Below are 18,923 nucleotides of genomic sequence, written 5' to 3' on the forward strand. Positions count from 1 at the left end.
AAGACTTAGGGAATTTTGTTAACAGGGCAATAAAAATAACTTTATGGTGTTACAGGAGGCACACTAAAACCCCTCTGTGTGTGTGTGTATGTGTGTGTGTGTCCATATACACCACTGTGAGTGCTGCTACCTCTCCTAAAAAAAAAAAAATACAGACAATGTTTCTTTAAAAGTCTCCATCTGCAAATCCCATTAGATGTGCATATAAGGTTTCTGGTGATTAATAGTTGCCTCCTCGCGTTTTGGTTGGAGGGGACGAGGTTAACCCCTCCCTCTCCTCTCTCACATTTCACTTCAGAAATTTGTCACTCTCTCCCCACCGCAGGATTTAAAAGTGTGGCTTGCAGCCCCGCAAGGCAGCCCCCTGAAGGCATTCACTCGGGGCTGGGACAGTGGCCATGTGTAGTGTCCTTGGCGACCAACACACATGCACGGGACCCCATTAAGCAGGCTGCTGTGTCCAGAAGCCCTAAGTGTGCATACACACATTTGGGGGGAGCTGGCCACAGGTGTGTGTGTGTTTGTGTGTGCTCAAAGACCTTGGACTTGGTTCCTGAGGTGATTTTTTTCTGTTGAGCATTTTAACCTCCAGCTTAGACTTGTGTTTGTATTTAAAAACACTTGAACATAAAGTGTAAACAATCCAGCCTGTGGAAGGACAGAGGCGGCGGGCAGCCAGCAGATGGATCCCGTGGCCAGCAGCTGCATGACCAGCGCTCACCCCCCAGCCTCAGTCTGGGGCTGCCTCCGGAACCCTCACTCTGAAGGCAGTGGGGCCTCGGGGCTGCCCCACTACACCCCGACCCCATTCTCCTTCCATCAGAAGCCAGACTTCCCAGCAGCGACAGCAGCGTACCCAGACTTCTCGACCTCCTGCCTGGCTGCCACCCCTCACAGCCTATCCCGGGAGCAGCGTGTCTTCAACGAGCAGCACCCTGCCTTCCCACAATCCCCCGAATGGCACTTCCCTGTCACGGAGGCCCGGCGGAGGCTCAACCCAGGCCCCATTGGGGGCTCCAGGGAGCTGGGGGCCAGCAGTCCTGGGCTGGTGGATGGTGCAGGAAGCCCTGGTGAGGACTACGGGGTGCTCGGGAGCACTGCCAATGAGCCAGAGAAGAAATCATCCACACAGAAAAAGGAGACTTCAGGTAGGTGGCTGAGGAGGAGCTGATCACTCCTGTGCTGTGTGGCCTGGGGGAAGTTGTTCACTCTCTCTGAACCCAGGTGCCCCGATTATGAATTGCAAAGAGGACCAACCTAGCCAAACCTAAAGACTTTCTTGGTTTCTTCCACTCAAAGTTTCAGGATTCTTAGGTGTTGGTGGACTGGGATTGCATCCCTGGCACTCTTTGGCTCCGGGAAAGATGTGCCTGTGAGAGAATAAAACAAGATCAGTGAGAAGACCCATAGGACAGAACCTAGGGGTGCAGACTGACAAGGGCTGGGAGGGGCTCTCCCATGTCTGAGTTGCCTCTGGGTCAGTCTTCTCCCTACCATGCTGTGGGCATAGGGAAGTCCGCCAGCAGTGAGGCCAAGACCATGCCTCTCAGGACCCCAGAGGCAGAGGAGTAGCCTGGGGCTGAGCTGGGAGCGAGGAGAGTGAGTGGAGAGGTAAATTTAGGGCTGTTCTCCCATGAGCTGGCACATTGCAGGCCCAGCCCCAGCTGAGCATTTGGAGGTCTGGCAGCCCTGGGAAATGCCTTCCTGGGGTACAGGCCTGAGGGGAATCAGTCATGCTGAGCCATGCGCTCCGGGCTTCTCCTGCCACTCACCTCCCGTCAGATCCCCTGTCCCGCCCCAGCATCCTGTCTCCATGCACGCCCGACTGTCCTTGCTGTGTGTGGAAACCTCTGGGGGAACTTCCCGTGGGGCTGGACAGGGGTGGGCTGAATAGGAGGGTGTCGGTCAGCCATTGAGAACCCTAGAAGTCTGTGGGTACATCCTGAGCTTTCCAGGGAACCAAAATCCAAGGGAATGGGGAAGAGATGGAGAGCCCAGAGCAGCTGGGCCCAGGCACAAGGCTCCCATCGTTTTCAGTTTTAGCAAAAACCCAAATGTGTCCCATTGCGTTGTGGCCACTGGCCAATGGCACCATACCATGGAGTGACTGCCCAGGCCCACCACTGGCCACCCCTAGGGCACGTGGACATCCGGGCTGATCCCCTCACAGATTCCTCCCAGGCTTGGTCCTGGAACTGGGGGACTTCACAGCGGGGAAGGCCTCTGGACTGTCCCTTAGGGTTCCTACAGGAGCAGTAGCAGCAGGGAAATCTGTATACCTCGTTGCTTCCCTTTGCTTTTGGAATTGAACTAGAGGGAAAGAAGCGGGTGGGAACATGAGGTTTGCAAAAGTCTACAGAAACAAGAAAGCAATGAGTAAGGGTCACAACCAACTCTAGGAACCTTGAATTTCACTTCAAAGAGCAAAACCCAGAAAGATTCGCCACTCTCCACCTCCATCAATCCTAATTCCTCTGGTGGAATCCTCTCTCTGAAAGTTTGAGATTTTGTCCATCATGAATTTTTGTGGTATTGACTTTGATTTTTAAAAAACAATGCATTAAGATCACATGGATCATGATTTCCAAGGTTTCGGTACCCCTTACATTTTCGGTACCCAATACAAGTGCCTGCCCTGGTTCTAGTCAAGCCAGCTCTGGAAGGTTAACCAGCAGAGATCAGAACCATGTTTTTGGGGTGCTGCACAGGTAGACAGATGGCTTGTGGGGCCAGCAGAGTAATCTTTGCATAACTTTAGGAAAGTTCCTGACTCTTCACAGCCTCAGCTTTCCCAGCTGTGAAATGGGGATGTAACAGTAGTATCCTCCGCATGGGGTCACTGTGAGGGTTCAGTCAGTGGCAGCTGCCCACGGCACTGTGCCCACATTTCCTTTGGCTATGTTCAGAATGTAGGGTCCAGCACGTATGCCTGGATTGATGGGGACCGGTGCAATGGAGCATTCTAAATCCGCTATGAGAATCCGGGGTGGAAGTCATGGGAGATTCCAGTTGCTGGCAGTTTGGAGCTCAGGGCGCAGGGATTTGGTGGGGAGATTTTGGGGTGAGTGGTGCTTCAGCGTTGCTTTCCATTCTGGGTGACTCCTGAGGCACCCGTGACAAGGTCTGTGATGAGGGATGTACTCGGCACTCCCCTTCTTCTGTCATTCCCACGTCCTCCCCTTCATCTTCCCACCCCCAAAGCTGGATCCCAGTGGATCCAGACAGCAGGATTCCATGCCCTCTCCCACCCCAGAGCTGACTCAGGGAGACCCCATGAGGTGTTATCTTACCCTCACCACTCCCTGACCCCAGCCAAGTGGGTGTTAAAGACCCCTGCTGACAGGGACAGCTGCGAGGCCACTGTTGTTTTTCCTCTGGCTGTCATTGTTGCTACTGTGGTCATCTGTAATTGATGGGAAGAAGGGATTTCACAACAATTTCCCCATGGGTTCAAGGGAAGGTTGCATAGGATCAGCCCAGCCACAGGTGGATGGGCTCAGCTGCTTAGGAGTGCCGCAGACTGGCTGTCCCGCTGTCCTCAGTGGCAGACCTAACTTCGCATCGTCTGCCTGTGTCCCACCTGCCTTAAGCTTGGCCAGATACCAATGCTTCCCACCTCAGGGCCCTGCTGCCCCTCCTGCTCTCCTGAAAGTGCTGCAAGTCTCTGCCTGCCCCTACCCACCGATATGAACTGTTAGGTTCGCCTGGGGTTTAAAACTCCACCAAATGGTCCCTTCCCAGCCCCTTCTGCCAGATCTGCAGACCACCTCCCCCTTTCCACTCACCCATGCACCTGTGTAAGTCCTCAACACCTCTGGCTTCTCCCCTACCCCTAGCAACCCGACTTTTCTCAGCCTCCCCTTTGCCTAAAACACCCTGCCCTCCCCCAATCCTCAGCCTGTGGAAGTTCTCCTTATTTTAGCGACCGTCTCTAAGCCACTGTTTCCAAGAATATCTTCTTTCTTTTCTTAATTGACTAAACTTGTGTATTACATCCTATCCATAAAAACTACCGTCACAAAGTTTATAGCGCCTTTTAGAACCTGTACTGATTTTCTGACCACAGTTTATAATTCCATAAAGGAACTCTCCAGAGATTTCTTGCCATGAAATGTCTTCTACTTAAAATCTCCTTCTTTTCTTATGGTGGTTAAAAAACACACAGCATAAAACTTAACATCTGCGGGCAAGCATTTGATGTAGCAGTTAAGCACTTGGGTTGCCTGCATCCCATATTGTGGAGTGCCTGGCCTGGAGTCTTGGCTCTGTTCCCATTTCCAACAGCCTGCTAATTCGTACCCAAGGAGGTAGCAAGTGATGGCTTGAGTAGCTGGGGCCCTACCTCCCAGATAGGAGACCTGGAAGGTTCCAGACTCCTGGCTTTGGCCTACAAGTAACATGGCTATTGTAGGCATATGAGGAATGAAAGGTCTCTCTCTCCTTTTAAATAAATCATCCATGTTGTAGCATGTGACAAGGGTTTCCTTTCTATGAAGCCTGGATAGAATTCCACTGTCAGTATACATTGTATTTTCTTTAGCCATTTATCTTTATTGGCAATGCACACAGACCTTTAGATGTTTCTTTTTTTGTTTATTTTTATTGGAAAATCAGATTTACAGAAAGAAGGAGAGACAGAGAAAAAGATCTTCCATCCACTGATTCACTCCCCAAGCAGCCGCAATGGACGGAGCCAAGATGATCCAAAGCAGCGAGCTAGATGGGAAGTAAAGCAGTCAGGACATGAACTGGCACCCATATGGGATCCCGGCATGCAAGGCGAGGACTTTTAGCCACTAGGCTACCATGCCAGGCCTGACATGTAGATATTTCTTTGAGACCATGTTTTTGGTTTCTTGGTTAGATGCCCCATAGTAGAGCTGTTGTAATCCCTAGCAATTTCATTTAATTTTTTGAGGAACCTTCACACTCTGCGCCATGGTCGCCACACCATTTTATGCTCTCATTCTCCATCTGCTCTTCTGTTCACATCTTCCTTTTATTGTTATTACTATTATTTTGGTGGTGGTCATCCTGATGGTTGTGAGGTGAATACTTCATTTGGTTCTAGTTTTTCTTTTTCCGACAATTAATCACATTGTGTATCTTTCCATACACTTGTTGATCTTTGGAGAAATGCCTATTCACATCCCTTGCCCATTTTTTAAAAAACGATTAATTATTTATTTGAAAGAATGATAAAGGGGCCCAGCACGATGGCTGAGTGGCTAAGTCCTTGCCTTGCACAAGCCGGGCTCCCATATGGTGCTGGTTCTTGTTCCAGCTGTTCCACTTCCCATCTAGCTTCCTACTTGTGGCCTGGGAAAGCAGTCGAGGTCGGCCCAAAGCCTTGGGACTCTGCACCCGTGTGGGAGACCTGGAGGAAGGTCCTGGCTTCTGGCTTTGAATCGGCTCAGCTCTGATCCTTGCAGCCACTTGGGGAATGAATCCTCAGATGGAAGATCTTCCTGTCTCTTCTTCTCTCTGTAAATCTGCCTTTGCAATAAAAATAAATAAATCTTAAAAAAAAAAAAAAAGAAAAGAAAAAAGAAGGAGAGAGGGGTGGGGAGAGATGGAGACAGAGTGATTTTTGCATTCACTGGTTCACTCCCCAGATGACTGCAACAGCTCAGTCTGGACCAGGACAAAACCTGAAGCCAGGAACTCCAAACTGGTTTCCCACTTGGGTGGCGGTATCCAAAGGGTCATCATCTGCTGCCCTCTCAAAAGCTAAGTGTTAGGAGGCAGCTGGATCAGAAGTGGGGCAGCTGAGACTCAAATGGGCACTTCAATATGAGGTGCCAGAATTGGCTTAGCCCACTGCACCACAAAGCAGGCATCGAGCTAAGTTTATTCTTAAGTACTGCTTTCTTTTTGGAGGCTTCTGTAAGTGGAACTGCTCTCTAAATTTCCTTGCAGGTGGCTCCTTGGTGGTATTTAGAAAGGCAAATGATCTTGGCGTGTTATTTTGCATGCTGCAACTTTGCTGAATCCATTGATGAGTCTACTTTTCTGCATGTGGAGTTTTTAGTGATTTCTACAAATAAGATTGTGTCATTTGTCAGAGATAATTTTGCTGCTTCCTTTCATACTTGGATGCCTTTTGTTTTGTTCTCTTGCCCAACTGCTGTGGCTAATCTTTCCAGAACACTCTAGAATAGATGTAGCAAGAGTTGGCATCCTTGCCTTGTTCCTTATATTAGAAGAAAAGCTTTCCATTCTCCACCATTGAGGACCAGGTGCGGTGGGCTGTTCACACAGAGCTTTTGTTATGTTGGGGCACTCTTTGCTGGGTGTGCAGGAATCCTTTCCTGCCCTCTCTCTATACACAAAGAGTGTGCCTTGCTCCCTTCAGAGTCAGCCACAGCTGGCCTGGTATCCTGAGTTACTGGTGCGTTCTGCCGCCTTACCCTCTTTAGGCTAAAGTGTCTGGAGGGCCAGAACAGTTTCCCTGGCACCTAGTGAAACATTCACAACCAGGAGGAGCATGATGGACGGCCAGGAGCTGAAACCACAGCCTGGCATGCGTTCATTCATTCGTTCATGTGCTCACCCTGTCGCTTGGAGTTACTCCACTGCCAGGCTGGAGGTTTTCCACCCTGTGTCCTGGCCTCTCTGAAGTCCATCAGGACTTTTATAGCCTTGAGTAGGAGAAAGGCTTTCAAGAGAGCCAGACTTCAATCATAAAGCCAGCCCCCACCCCGCCCCTCCGGGTCAGAGTGAGTGCTGGGGTCAGAAGATGCATAAACACCCTCCCTCGGAGGGCTGGGCCAACTGCAGGAGCCCTCCGTGGGGAGCCAGGCTCAGATGATGCAATGTTCTCTCCTCCCCCACCACCTGCTGCAGGCTGCATCCCAGCCCAGCTGGGCAGAGTGACAGAAGCGCTGGCAGAACCTCTGCCATGACCCACCTGAGCCCGTGGCATTGCCAGGCCAGGGCCGCTCCAGTCCTGGGCAGGGTAGGTTTTGAGACTAGTCTCTCTGGTACCTTGAGCTCCTCTTGACCCAACCCCAACCCTCCCCACCCCATGAGGAAGGATCCTGAATTTTCAGCATGGCCAGTATTGGGGAAGACACTTGGCAGAGCTTCCGGGGTATCCCCTGCTTCCTGGGCATCCTCTGCTTCCTGGCTTGAGCCCCTTTGCCCCTCCTCCTGTTTTGGGTGAGCCTGGATCCCAGGCAGGACCTGAGGCCACAGCCTCTGCTGTGAGCTCAAAGGCATCCCACCCTTCTCAGGCCCCTAACCAGATACAGTCAGAAAGTCAAGTCCTGCCACGGCAGCTGGACCCTGCCCAGTGGAAAGTCAAAGGGCCCGTGGGCCACAAGATCAGCCAGGGGCCACCTCGGCTCTGCCTGCTGCCATCCCATGCCAGGGACTCAGGGATCCTGCCCTGCTCACCTGTCACTCTGGCTGCAGTAGATAAGGGGAATCTGGGCCCAAGAGCACTCCAAGTCAGAGGCTAAGAAGCCTTTTGTTCCTGGCAGGCAGAACTCACAGCCCTGCAGAGTAGGAGCAGCCCCCATCCCAATCCCTCCCTCCTCATGGACCTCCTTCCCAGCCAGCTTGGCTCCCCACCCCTAGCCAGGAGCCACCACCAGCCTTTAAGTGGTCTTTCCCTGTCTCCTGAACATGATACAAAGTAGAGGGGCTCCATGAATGAGTAGTAGGCATGGGTCCCAAAGCCCACACTTCCTCTGTGACAGCTGAGGGTGACATCTGGAACTCATGAACATAAAGCCTGGGGCTGCCTGTGCCTTCCCCAGACCCTCCCAAAGGCTGCTGCTCCTACCCCTCTGACTACGGCCTCCCTTCCCCTGCCTCGGATGGCTCCTCTCCCACTTACCCACCTTCCTTGTCTTGGGACTCTGAGACTTTGAGTAAAAACCCCTCTTGGGACTCTGAGTAAAAACCACTTGGATGCCAGGCATTCCCATTCTGCAACAACCTATGTGTCTCCTGGAAAACATAACCTGCCTTCCCCAACCCCCCACTGCTAGCTTCTCAAAGAACCAGAGAGACATCTGCAGGGCTGGACAGGCTGAGGGAACAGGCTCAGGAGACCAGGGAGAGGGGCTGAGTGGCCCTGGGCTGGCTCCCTGGAGGAAGCATAGCCTCCATAACCCGAATCCTTCAGGGCAGTGTGACATGTGCCTATACCTCGGTCCAGTTCTGAGAGGGTGCCTTGGACAAGCCACCTTAAGGTCTCCTGGGTCTTGATTTTCTCATTTGTCCAATTGGGCTAATGTGTTCCTTGCTTCACCAAATGGTTAAGAGCAAACCACAGGAAGTAGCCTTGATGTGTGGAAGCAGCTTCCTGTTCAGGGAATCTGTGTTCCAAGACCAATCCCACCACTGGTTTGCTGTATGTCCTTAATGGAGTCCCTTGCATTCTCTACAAGGTGGCTGCTCCCAGGGTAGGGGCTGGGAATCCAGGAAGATCACTGTTCGACTGTCCTCACGGGCAGTGATCCACAGGGTGGTGCGGGAGAGACAGGGCACCTGGGCCCAGTTCTCTGGGTCTGTCTGCAGCCCCTGGGGGCTCTGTTAAAGCTGTCTGCTCACTTTGGAAGCCCTGCCCAGCATGAGCTACTCCTAAACTCTCTGCCTGGGATGCTGTCAGGGCTCACAGTGGAAACCGCAGTTACACACACATCCTGTTTGCATTTCTCTGGGCACGGTCAATGGTTCCCTCGTGGCCCTGCCTGATCCTGGGGTTGTGAAGGAGCTGGGGGGCAGGGAGGAGGGTAACTCTTCCAGCTGAGCACTTACATCCTGCTTCCAAGTCCTCCCGGAAACAGCCCCAGCGGTCCCACAGAGAGAAGCAGAGCAGGAGCCCTGAAGCGGATGGTCATTTGGGTCACTTCTGGTCACTGTCCATGGGAGGCGAAGCTATTAATAGGGGCTGCTGGCGGCCACAGAGCCACCAAGAGATACAGAAAAGTAGTGGAGTAGGGAAGATAGCTAACTGGCCACATCTTTGGCCTGAGGACGTGGGAAGGATAGGGGTATGGCAGGAGGGGGCACGCTTTGGAATGGGGGTACACAGCCAGCCCTCTGTTCTGCCTGTCCAAACAAGCTGGGGGGAAGGGAGGGCTCAGAGTTCAAGACCAGGCATTCTCAACAGAAAGGGGATAGAGGGAGAGCATCTATGCTTTGGGAACCATTTCCTAGGGGTAAGAGAATTGAAACCAACCCTGTCCTTCTGCACTTAAGGAAACGAAGGTCCAGAAGGGGAGGGAAGCAGCCCAAGGCCTGGGTCACTCCATGCGTGATATGCATTTGAATGTCACACTTGTACTGGCTGACCCAACATACCCCACCAGAAATGGCAAAAAATGCTGGTTATTTTTTCCCGGAGCTTCTTTCCCATGTGGGTGCCAAGGGTGCTGTTTCTCTAGCATTGTTGATCAAGGAGAACCTTAGCTGCCACTGCAAGTTCAGAACTCATGGCCCACACTTCTCATCCTTCAAGCAGTGAGCGATGCTGATCCCATTCTGCAAGCTGCTGATGAACAAGGGTCTTGCCCACCACTAGTAGGTGTTGCTCTCCAACCCCTGGCTCCCACAGTCTACGAGTCGCTGGGCTCCTCTGTTCTTAGGCCAGGCTGCTTCTTGCCACCTCTGCCTCTGGAAACAGACACTGAGACTCCAGAGCCCGCACTGGGCAATGGGTGACAGGCCAAGAGAGGGGAGCAGAGGGCCCGGCTCGGCTGGCAGGGGTCAGCTGCCCATTCGGCCAATGCAAGAGCAGCTCCAAGGGGGCCCTCGCCCTCTCCCTCTTTCCTAAGCAGGATTGTGTGCCGGACTGGGGAGGGGGCTCGGGATATACAGGGCACATGGCACAGGGAGGCAGGCTCCAGTGGAAGAAGTTGGGGGTGTCAGGCAGGGGACCCCAGGAGCCCAAGCGATGGAGTCAGGAGAACGGAGGACCAGAGCCAACTCCAGGCAAGCCAGCAGAGAGACACAGCATCTGACACCGAGCTCAGGAGCCTCTGCTCCAGATGGGTAGATCCAGGCTCGAGATCCGGGTTCGAGATCCGGGTTTGTTTCCAGGCATCTCTGAAGCTGCCTTCTTTGCACCTCACACTGCATCCAATAGATGCCCAGTCCTCTGCTAAGGGCCTGATGCCACAGGGAGCAGGTTCCCCAGAGGGGGAGCTAGCAATCGGACTGTCCTCACAAACTAGCATAGCAGGGTAGGAGGGCATAGTGACAGAAGACTTGATAGGGGTTCCCTGGGGGCTGAGATGGAGAGCTAGGAAAAGCCCGCCAGAAGGGCCCCAGATCTCAGCAGGCAGCTCAGGAGACCACGAACAGGACAACTATGTGCTTCTACCCAGCTCTGCTAGGTCTTAAAGATGGTGTCTGAGCACACATTAGCTCTTCACCGGGCCTGAGAGGGTGACGTCCCTAGAATCCCTCGCATGGAAACCCAGGCCTCCAGGGAAGACAGGCCTGGGACACAGCGAGGCAGGCTCCGCCCCGACCACACCAGGCATGAAGGCCACTGCCCACGCTTCCTGGCCAGGCTTGCTCTCCAGCTCACAGGCCGGGACGTGCTCCGGGAAGGTCGTCCATCCGCTGCGTGACCCACACTCCCGGGCCCGCAGCCAGGAGGGGCCGAGGCACCGGCAGCAGCCAAGGCCAGAGAACTCCTCAGGGACCCCAGCCCGGGGCTGCTCCTCCTTCCCCTCCGGTTCACGCTCCCGCTTCCGGAGGGGTCTGGGCCTGCCTTCTCCCAGCCGGCTTGGAGCCAGAGGCCTCCGGGCAGGCAGCCCGGGAAACTCGCCCCCCACCACCCCGCCCCGTTCCTTACTCCCCAATCCCCGGAGCCCGTCTCTGCGCCAGGGCGTCGCGCCCCCCACCCCAACTTTCCCCGGCCTTGGCCTCGGTGGAGCCCCTCGGCCGCTTCAGATTTCCCTGGCCTTCGAGGAGCGCCCCCTCCCCTCCAGCTCCAGTTCCAGCCGCTGGGCGCTGTGGGATGGGCTGGCGGGCAGGATGGGCTCCTCCGGGCACCACCCGCGCGGCCACGCCGCCCACCCGGGATTTCTCTCAAGCTTCCAGCGTGGCGGAGGGCCAAGACCCCGAAATGCAGAAGGGTTGAATGGAAACCGGAGGGAGCGCTGGGCGGGCTGCAAGTTCACCCTGGGTGGTCAGGTTGCTGTGGGATTTCCGCTGCCCTCCCCCACGATGCGGTCTGGCTGCTTCGCGGAGGGCAGGGGTGGGGGAGGCGGGGGCTGAACCACTTTGGTCTGAGTCCCTCCAGCAGCGTCCAGGTCAACATAGATCCCCTCTCTTAAAACACAAGTCCCCAGGCCCCAGCAAGGTGCAGGTGGGGCACAGCTTTCTAAAGCACCTGCCTGCGCCCTGGGCTCACGGGCTATGACACCTGCACCGGTGGGGTTCACAGCTCTGGTTATGTTCACACTACATAGTGCATATTGTCAGCTTGCTGTGCAGGTGAGCTGGTCTCCTGCGTGCCCATGGCTGGCCACTGCCATTGCAGAGGGGGGAGGCACCTCTTACCCACGGCACCTTTCAGCAGCATAGCACTTTCGGATTTCTGAATCCACCCTGGTTTTGTGTGTGGGTCAGCCTGCCCAGGTTTGATTCCTGCCATTCATGATGAACCAGGGGCAACTCACTTAAGGTCTTAGCTTTCCCCTTTCCAAAATGGGACTAATCCTAGAATCACTGGTTGGGTTATTGTGAGGATTAAGTGGCTAAGGGGTGTGGGCCAGCACTGTGGTACAACCAGTTAAATTTCCTTATGGTATCCCATGTGAGGAGCGGGTTGGATTTCCAGCTGCTCTGCTTCTATGACCCTGCTAATGTGGCTGGGAAAGCAGCTAAAGATGGCCCAGGTACCTGGGTTCCTGTGCCCACGTGGGAGACCTAGGGAGAAGCTCCTGGCTCCTAGCTTCTAAGCCCAGCCCTAGCAGTTGTGACCATTTGAAAAGTGAACCAGTGGATGGAAGACACCTCTCTCGCTCGCTCGCTTTCTCTCTCTTAATTTTGCCTTTCAAATAAATAAAACACATCTTAAAAAAGAAAAGAAAATGAAAAAGGGGGAGAAGGCAAACCAGGCACAGGTGTGTGTCCCTGGCCGTGGTAGCAGTAATTACTGAGCCCTGCTGTGGCTAATGGACAGCCTTGTTTTCTGGGGGTCCACGTGGCCTTCTGGACTTGGCCTTGGAGCAAGTTGGGGCAGGCTCTGAGAGTCTACACGTCTAACCAGTCCCCATGTAATTTGGATGCTGCCAGCAGAAAGTACCCTTTGAGTTACAAGATCACAGAATAGTAATTTGTAAACTTGAACATGAACTAGAATCATTGAGGGTATGTGAAAGGAGCTGATTAAAACAGGTTGCTGACCGATACCCCGAAGTTTTTGATTCAGCAGTCTTAACTGACTACATTTCTTACCTGCATTTCTCACAAGTTCTCAGGTGAGGCTGTTGCTGCGGGGCTGGGAGCCCCACCTGGAGAGTTTGTCACAGAGGTCATTGAAGAGCCAAGAGCTGCTTCGTGGGCCCTGGGAATTAGCAAAAAAAAAAGTCAAGAAGGGGGATACCTGAGGTGGGGACCCCCAAGGGTTCCCCATGGCCACTGGGGCCAAACACCAAAGGAAGGAAAAGGGGTAGGGGAGCATCTCCGTCCGCTTGCCTTAGAGATGAGACACTGGGAGAGCTGCAGGCTCAGGACAAAGCTTGGGAGACTGGGCCCTCCAAGGCTCATGTCTTCCTGTTTGGTGTCCTCTCTTCCCCAGACAACCAGGAGAACCGCGGGAAGTCAGATGGCAGCAGCAAGGCCCGCAAGGAGAGGACGGCCTTCACCAAGGAGCAGCTGCGGGAGCTGGAGGCGGAGTTTGCGCATCACAACTACCTGACCCGGCTGCGGAGATACGAAATCGCGGTGAACCTGGACCTCTCCGAACGGCAGGTGCAGCCCGCGCAGCCCCTCCACTTGTCTCATTCCCTCCACTCCCTGCTCTCCCACTCCCACCATGGACCTTCTCCACTGTCCTCTTCCTCTGCCCAATCAGTGGTTTTCAGCTCTGGCTTTACCTGAGCGTCATGTGAACAGACTTGAATCTTGCTCCTGGCTGGGCTGGGGCCCTGGGCACTGTTTCCAGCAGTCAGGGAGGCAGCCCAGGCGTCCTCAATTGTGCATACAGGGGTGAAATCTCAACTCTGGTTATTCCCCTAGACTGGAGCTCAAGTTCAGGAACACCCAGTCTCATGATCACGATGAATGGGTCTGGGAGTCTGCATTGCTATTACATGTGCCTGGTGGTGCAACTGGTTCCTGGGCACGTGCTGAGAAAAGCGTTTCCTCGGTGCCTCCCACATCACCCACACCCAGGCTCTGATGTGAAGCAATAACAATAATAATGATAATAAACAATAGCAGTGTTCACTTGACACAGCACTCTACGAGATTGCTGGGATTTGGATCAGAAGCTGTTGATTCAAATCCTGCCTCTACTACCTCCAATCCCTGTGACCTCTAGGGCTCCATGTAGATCACAGGATCCTGCCATGGCCTTCAGGTGATGCTGAGGCGCAGATGAAAGCACACTGCCCAGAGCTAGCTGAAGTGCACAGTGCCCGATACCTGTGTTCTCGGTCTGCAGCTCCCAGACCCTGGGGTGGTAGAGGCTGGAAGTAAGGGATATCGAGCCAGTGCAGAGATTTACTGATTTGAAAAGTTGAGTGACAGAGAGAGAGAGAGAGAGAGAGAGAGAGAGAGAGAGAGAGAGCGCTTTCATCACTGGTTTATTTCCCAAATGCCCATACAACAACCAGAAGCAGCCTGGAACTCCATCCTGGTTTCCTGCATGGGTGGCCAGGGCCAAACCCCTGGGCAGATAGATGGCTGTGGCCTCCCTTTAAGTCTCAGGTCCTGGGACGTTTGTGGGAGGTGAGAACAAGAACAGGGGTTTCCCACTAGGGTCCCTGGAGCTGTGCCCTGGCTAGCGTGGGGAGGCCTGTGGGCAGGGTCCCTCCAGCCCTGGAGTCACAGGGCACCTTTGCTTCCTCCCTCAGGTCAAAGTGTGGTTCCAGAACCGACGGATGAAGTGGAAGCGCGTGAAGGGAGGTCAGCCCATCTCCCCTCATGGGCAGGACCCCGAGGATGGGGACTCCGCAGCCTCTCCAAGTTCAGAGTGAAGCTCTTCTGGGAGGAAAAAGGCTGAGAACTGAGCCCCTGCCCACAAAGCCTCAGCCCAACCCCACCTCCACCTTCTCCCTGTCCCCTGCAGGACGGCCAATTGACTCAGATTCAGAGCTGTCTGCATTCTGGAAGCCTGAAGCTTCCCGGAGTGTCCTCCGGGGTAGGGAGACCCTGCTCTCTGATAGTGGAGCCTTCCCAAGGGCCTGTGCTTCCCAGTGTAGATGGAATCATCCAGAGTCGGCTGGACCAGACAGATCTGGAAACAGCTCCAAGGACGATGGTTCTCAGGGTCTCCTGACCGCCACCCACATCCCCTCCCACACCAGCCAGGCCTCCTCTAGGTCTGGATTCCGCCTGGACTGCAGAAAGAGGAATCCCAAAACCAGCTGGCCACTCAGAGACAGCAGGATTCCAGAAAAAAGGAAACCATGGCAACAAGCACCCTGGCCCAGCTCTCTTCCCCAGGCTCCACAGTTGAGGCTTTGGGGATCCTTAGTTGTCCCCAAACTATAAGCGAAATCAGAGGAAGGAGGTTAAGGACTGCAGCTCAGAATCTGCCACCCAGAAATTTGTCCCTGCTCCAAATCCAGTACCTGCGAGTAAGCAAATGTTTGAACATTTGACTGAAAAACAGAGACATTGCATGCTGTCCCCACGCAGGGCTCTCTGAGCTGGCTTCCCCAGGGCCTAAGCGAGGCCACACCCCAGCTTCACCACCAGTAAGGAGACAGTCGGAGCAGTAGGCCCTGGAGGTGGGGCAGCAATTCCTTTCTGCAGTGAGACCTGCTCACTCGCCTTGTTGAGTTAAGGGCTGCAAGTGGCCCCTTTGTCATAGGGAAGGGATGGCCAGTTGAGGGCTCAGGGACAGGGAGCCCTGGAATAGAAGGTTTGCAGCCTCAGGGCCCTGTGCTCTCAAAGAAATCTGATTACAATCAGGGCAGGATTGTATCACACTCCAGTTGCAGCCAGCCTCTCCTATGTGTTCCCTAGAGGCCACTCTGCTGGGAGGTTCCTGTGTAGAAACTGCTCAGGCCCCAACTGGGCTCTCTGGGTGTGCCACCGAAGGTCTAATAGCCCCAGGACTGGGTGCCTGCAGCCTTGGAAAGAGATGCCCCTGCCTGCTGTGGTGCTCCTTCTATTTTTTTTTTCAGCCCCAGCTGTGGCTGCAGGGGGAAGGTCACCAAGAGTTGGGATCACTTGCATGAAGATTTCACTGGCCATGTATAAAGATAACTGCCCCTCCCCACCCTGAGAAGGACAAGAACGATGGAAAATGATCGCCAAACGAGATGGCTGGTTAGAGCGTGTGTGACTTTTTTTTCTAAAGCATGCTTCATATATTTTCTTAAAATTGCATCAATCTAGCTGTGCAAAGACAATTTGCAAGAAAGTTCTTGAAGAAATAAAATCGATTTAAAAAAAGCCAAGTTCCCAGGCCTTTTTGTTTGCAGAGTTTAAGAGCCATAGTTCTGTGTGTAGTCTTTGGATTTTCATTTGATGTTGTCTGGAGGAAATTAGAATACAGGACAAATAGCAATTAAAAAAGGACAGGAGGATAAATGTTGCCAGTTCTAAGTCTTTCTTTTCAGTTGAAAGGCAGAGAGAGACAGACAGATGGACAGAAATACCTGTAACCGTCAGGGCTGGGCCAGGAGCCCGGAACTCAGTTGGGGTCTCCTAGGTGGGCGGGAGAGATCCAACGACTTGAGCCAGTGTCTGCCTTATCCCAGGGTGTGCGTTAGCAAGAAACTGGGTGGAAAGCAGAGCCGGGACTGGAACCAAGCTCTCGGAGACAGGAAATCGACATCCCAAGCAGGGTCTCTCTGCTGCCCCAGAGGCTCACCTCCTCTTGATTAAAAGATGATTTGTCTAACCAAGATGCCAACAATGGACAAACTAGGAGTGACTAGGGAGAAGGGAGGGGAGAAGCCAGCAAAGAAGACATGTCCTTCATTTGGCATGGAGGCCTCCCGGATGAGGTGTGGACAGTGACCGGAAGTGACATCATCAGCACTGGGAGGATTAAACAGACACACCAAAGCAAGGTGCCAGAGAGAAGGGTGCTCATTCAGCTATAATTTAGGACACGCCCTCAGGCATTCCAGTCCTCTCTGCTACTGGACGCTCCAGTCCTGTGACTTCCGGTGGACATCACTGGCTCTGATTATCCTTGTCTGAATGTCGCTTCTCAGGTTCCCTCTCTCAATACTCTGCGCTCACAGCTGGTGCCCGAGACTTCCCCTTACTGATTACCGTCCCTACTCCTCACTCTGCTCCCAGACAATCCATTCTACCTACTTTGGTTTTTATTTATTTATTTATTTTGGAAAGGCAGATATACAGAGAGGAGGAGAGACAGAGAGGAAGATCTTCTGTCCAATGGTTCACTCCCCAAGCGGCCGCAATGGCTGAAGCTGAGCCAATCCAAAGCCAGGAACCAGGAACTTCCTCCAGGTCTCCCACACAGGTGCAGGCTCCCAAGGCTTTGGGCCATCCTTGACTGCTTTCCCAGGCCACAAGCAGGGAACTGAATGGGAAGCGGGGCTGCCGGGATTAGAACCGGCGCCCATATGGGATCCTGGCAAGTGCAAGGCGAGGACTTTAACCACTACACTATTGCGCAGGGCCCACCTTATACCTACTTCTAAAACCATGACACAAAGTACACAAACCGTGCACAAAGTACACACACACTGTCCCCATCAACCATCCCCACTGAAGACATTAACACCCCTTTCCTCCTCCGTCCACCTCCAGAGTTCACTCCGGTTGGCCACTGATCTGTGTGCTTGGTGTGTATCAGCTACGTGAGTCCTCTTTACAATCCCAGGATTCGCTACCAGTATCCCAGCTGAGGACATCAAGGCTGAGGTTTAACCTTGAGCTGAGGGATGAAATAGGTTGTGGGATTGGGCCCAATAGTCCCCTTCCTTCTTTGGGGAAACAACCTCCTGGACTCTTGCCGTATGATGCACTTGTCCAGGGACATCATGACATCAGGCTGTCCATGTGATCTACTTTGGCCAACGCACTGTGGGCAGAGGTAAAGCTGCATGCATTGAGCCATCCTGTGGTTCTCCCCTTCCTCTGTGTTCCCTGCTCAGGCTGAGACAGGGGTTCCCCTTTTAGCCTGGCTCTATAACAACAAAAGGTGTGGAATAAAGCCACAGTTAGCCCAGACCCTCTCAATGTGAAGTGAGGGTTCAGAAGGGGGCTGCTGTTCTTGCCCCTGGGAGCCAGGTCATTTATCACAGCTGTACAATCTCAGAAGACTCCAGCAAAGAGCCCAGGTATTCCAGTCTCGGGCCCTTACTTCCTACCCTTTCATCTGCGAGCTGGAGAGTTCACATGCCGTGGCCTCCTGCGCTTGGCAACCTTGGAGACTCCAGACCCCTTAAAGGTAGCCTATTTAAAGGGGGCAGCCAGATGGCCTCTATTGGGCTACTCCTCTGCTTGTTGGAAACACAATTCACCCATTCACATGTACAGGAAACCTGGAACTAAACTTCTTGCTTTTCGGGGCTAATCAGTTACCTGGTTCTGCTTATTTCACTTCCTGGTGAGATCTTATCCGCCCCCATGTGCTTTGTCTTCTCACCACCATCACCATCGACATCATTCACTTCTGTTAGAATCTCCAGGAACTCCCTCTGCCAGTCTCAGGCGACTCCTAGTTCATCCCCTACCAGCTCCCAAAGGGGGTCATCAAAAGTATCCATCCTTATCACCCCCAATGTAAAAACTATCAGTGGGGCAGAAGTTTAGGGCAGTGGTTAAGTCTCTGCTTGGGACACCTGCACTCCATATGAAAGTGCTTAGTTAAGTCCTGGTTCCTCTGTTTCCAATCTAGCTTCCTACCAATGGACACTCTGGGAAGAGCTCAAGTACTTTGTGTCCCATCACCCACTTGAGAAACTCAGATTGGGTTTTAGACTCCTGGCTTCAGCACTGACTGATGCAGGCATTTAGGAAGTGAACCAGCAGATGAACAATCTTTCTGTGCATATCTCTCTACTACGTTTCAAACATGGCCCACTCCCCTTTCCTTCTTTGGTGTTGATGCCTAATTGACCAGCTCTGGGTGCACAGTAGCTGGGGCCAGCTGCTCTTCAAGCTGGTAAAAAACAAGACCAAAAAAAAAAAAAAAAAAAAAAACCCTCTGCGTTCTCTCAAGGGCAAAGCTGTGTGGAGAGCCAGGCCACCCGCTGGTGACTCCCCGATGTGAGCCTGCAACTGTGCCCAGAGATGGTGACTTGGTATGAATCCAAACACCTGAGAATTCCCAGAGAGCAACTTGGGTAATGAGTTTCTTCATCCTTGAGAGAGCATCAAGGACGAGCAAGTGCCTGGATGCCCTTGCTGGGGAGATGGAGAGGTGAGAGAGAGAGATGAAATGGACAAAGAATCCATTTCCGAACAAGAGAGCCCAGAGGGGCTCAGAGCTGCAGGAATCCACCCACCTGCTCAGGCCAGCCCCACGTGGACGGATGCATTTCTGACAGCTCTTCTTCTGCTCTAGGGACACAACTGGGACTTAATGTTTCCTGTCTGGGCTCCCAAGGTGTTGCAGTAACTGGGTAAGCTCATTGAAGGTGACTTTTTCCCTTCCAATGAGTGGAAATGCTTTCCATTAAGAGCCAAGTATTTTCCAGGCAGGTGGAAGAACCATTCATCCCTTCTAATCACCAAAGACGCTTGACCAGTCATGTCTTCTCTTGGCCACCACAGAGGGCGTGGTCCCTTCGCTC

The 18,923-nt window shown here is 53.3% G+C and overlaps 1 protein-coding gene across 2 annotated transcripts; it reads left to right on the forward strand.

The window, feature by feature from the left end:
• The first annotated feature begins 389 nt into the window (after positions 1-389).
• Positions 390-15,597, forward strand: MEOX1 (mesenchyme homeobox 1). 2 transcript variants are annotated; one of them, XM_004597330.2, is made up of 3 exons: positions 390-1,148; positions 12,770-12,942; positions 14,049-15,597. In XM_004597330.2, exons 1-3 carry the CDS (start codon positions 683-685, stop codon positions 14,169-14,171), a joined length of 762 nt encoding a protein of 253 aa, XP_004597387.2. In that variant the 5' UTR covers positions 390-682; the 3' UTR covers positions 14,172-15,597. The 2 variants fall into 2 exon arrangements, with proteins under 2 accessions (XP_004597387.2, XP_058531362.1); XM_058675379.1 differs by lacking the exon at positions 12,770-12,942.
• The last annotated feature ends 3,326 nt before the right edge of the window (positions 15,598-18,923 follow it).

This window comes from Ochotona princeps, chromosome 17, assembly GCF_030435755.1.
Source record: "Ochotona princeps isolate mOchPri1 chromosome 17, mOchPri1.hap1, whole genome shotgun sequence".
NCBI lineage: Eukaryota > Metazoa > Chordata > Mammalia > Lagomorpha > Ochotonidae > Ochotona > Ochotona princeps.

Excerpts from the sequence above, each read along its gene's own strand:
- MEOX1 (XM_004597330.2), top strand. The coding sequence starts at position 683 with ATGGATCCCGTGGCCAGCAGCTGCATGACCAGCGCTCACCCCCCAGCC. Across the intron at positions 1,149-12,769 it reads ACAGAAAAAGGAGACTTCAG|ACAACCAGGAGAACCGCGGG; the intron begins GTAGGTGGCTGA and ends TCTCTTCCCCAG. Across the intron at positions 12,943-14,048 it reads TGGACCTCTCCGAACGGCAG|GTCAAAGTGTGGTTCCAGAA; the intron begins GTGCAGCCCGCG and ends TTCCTCCCTCAG.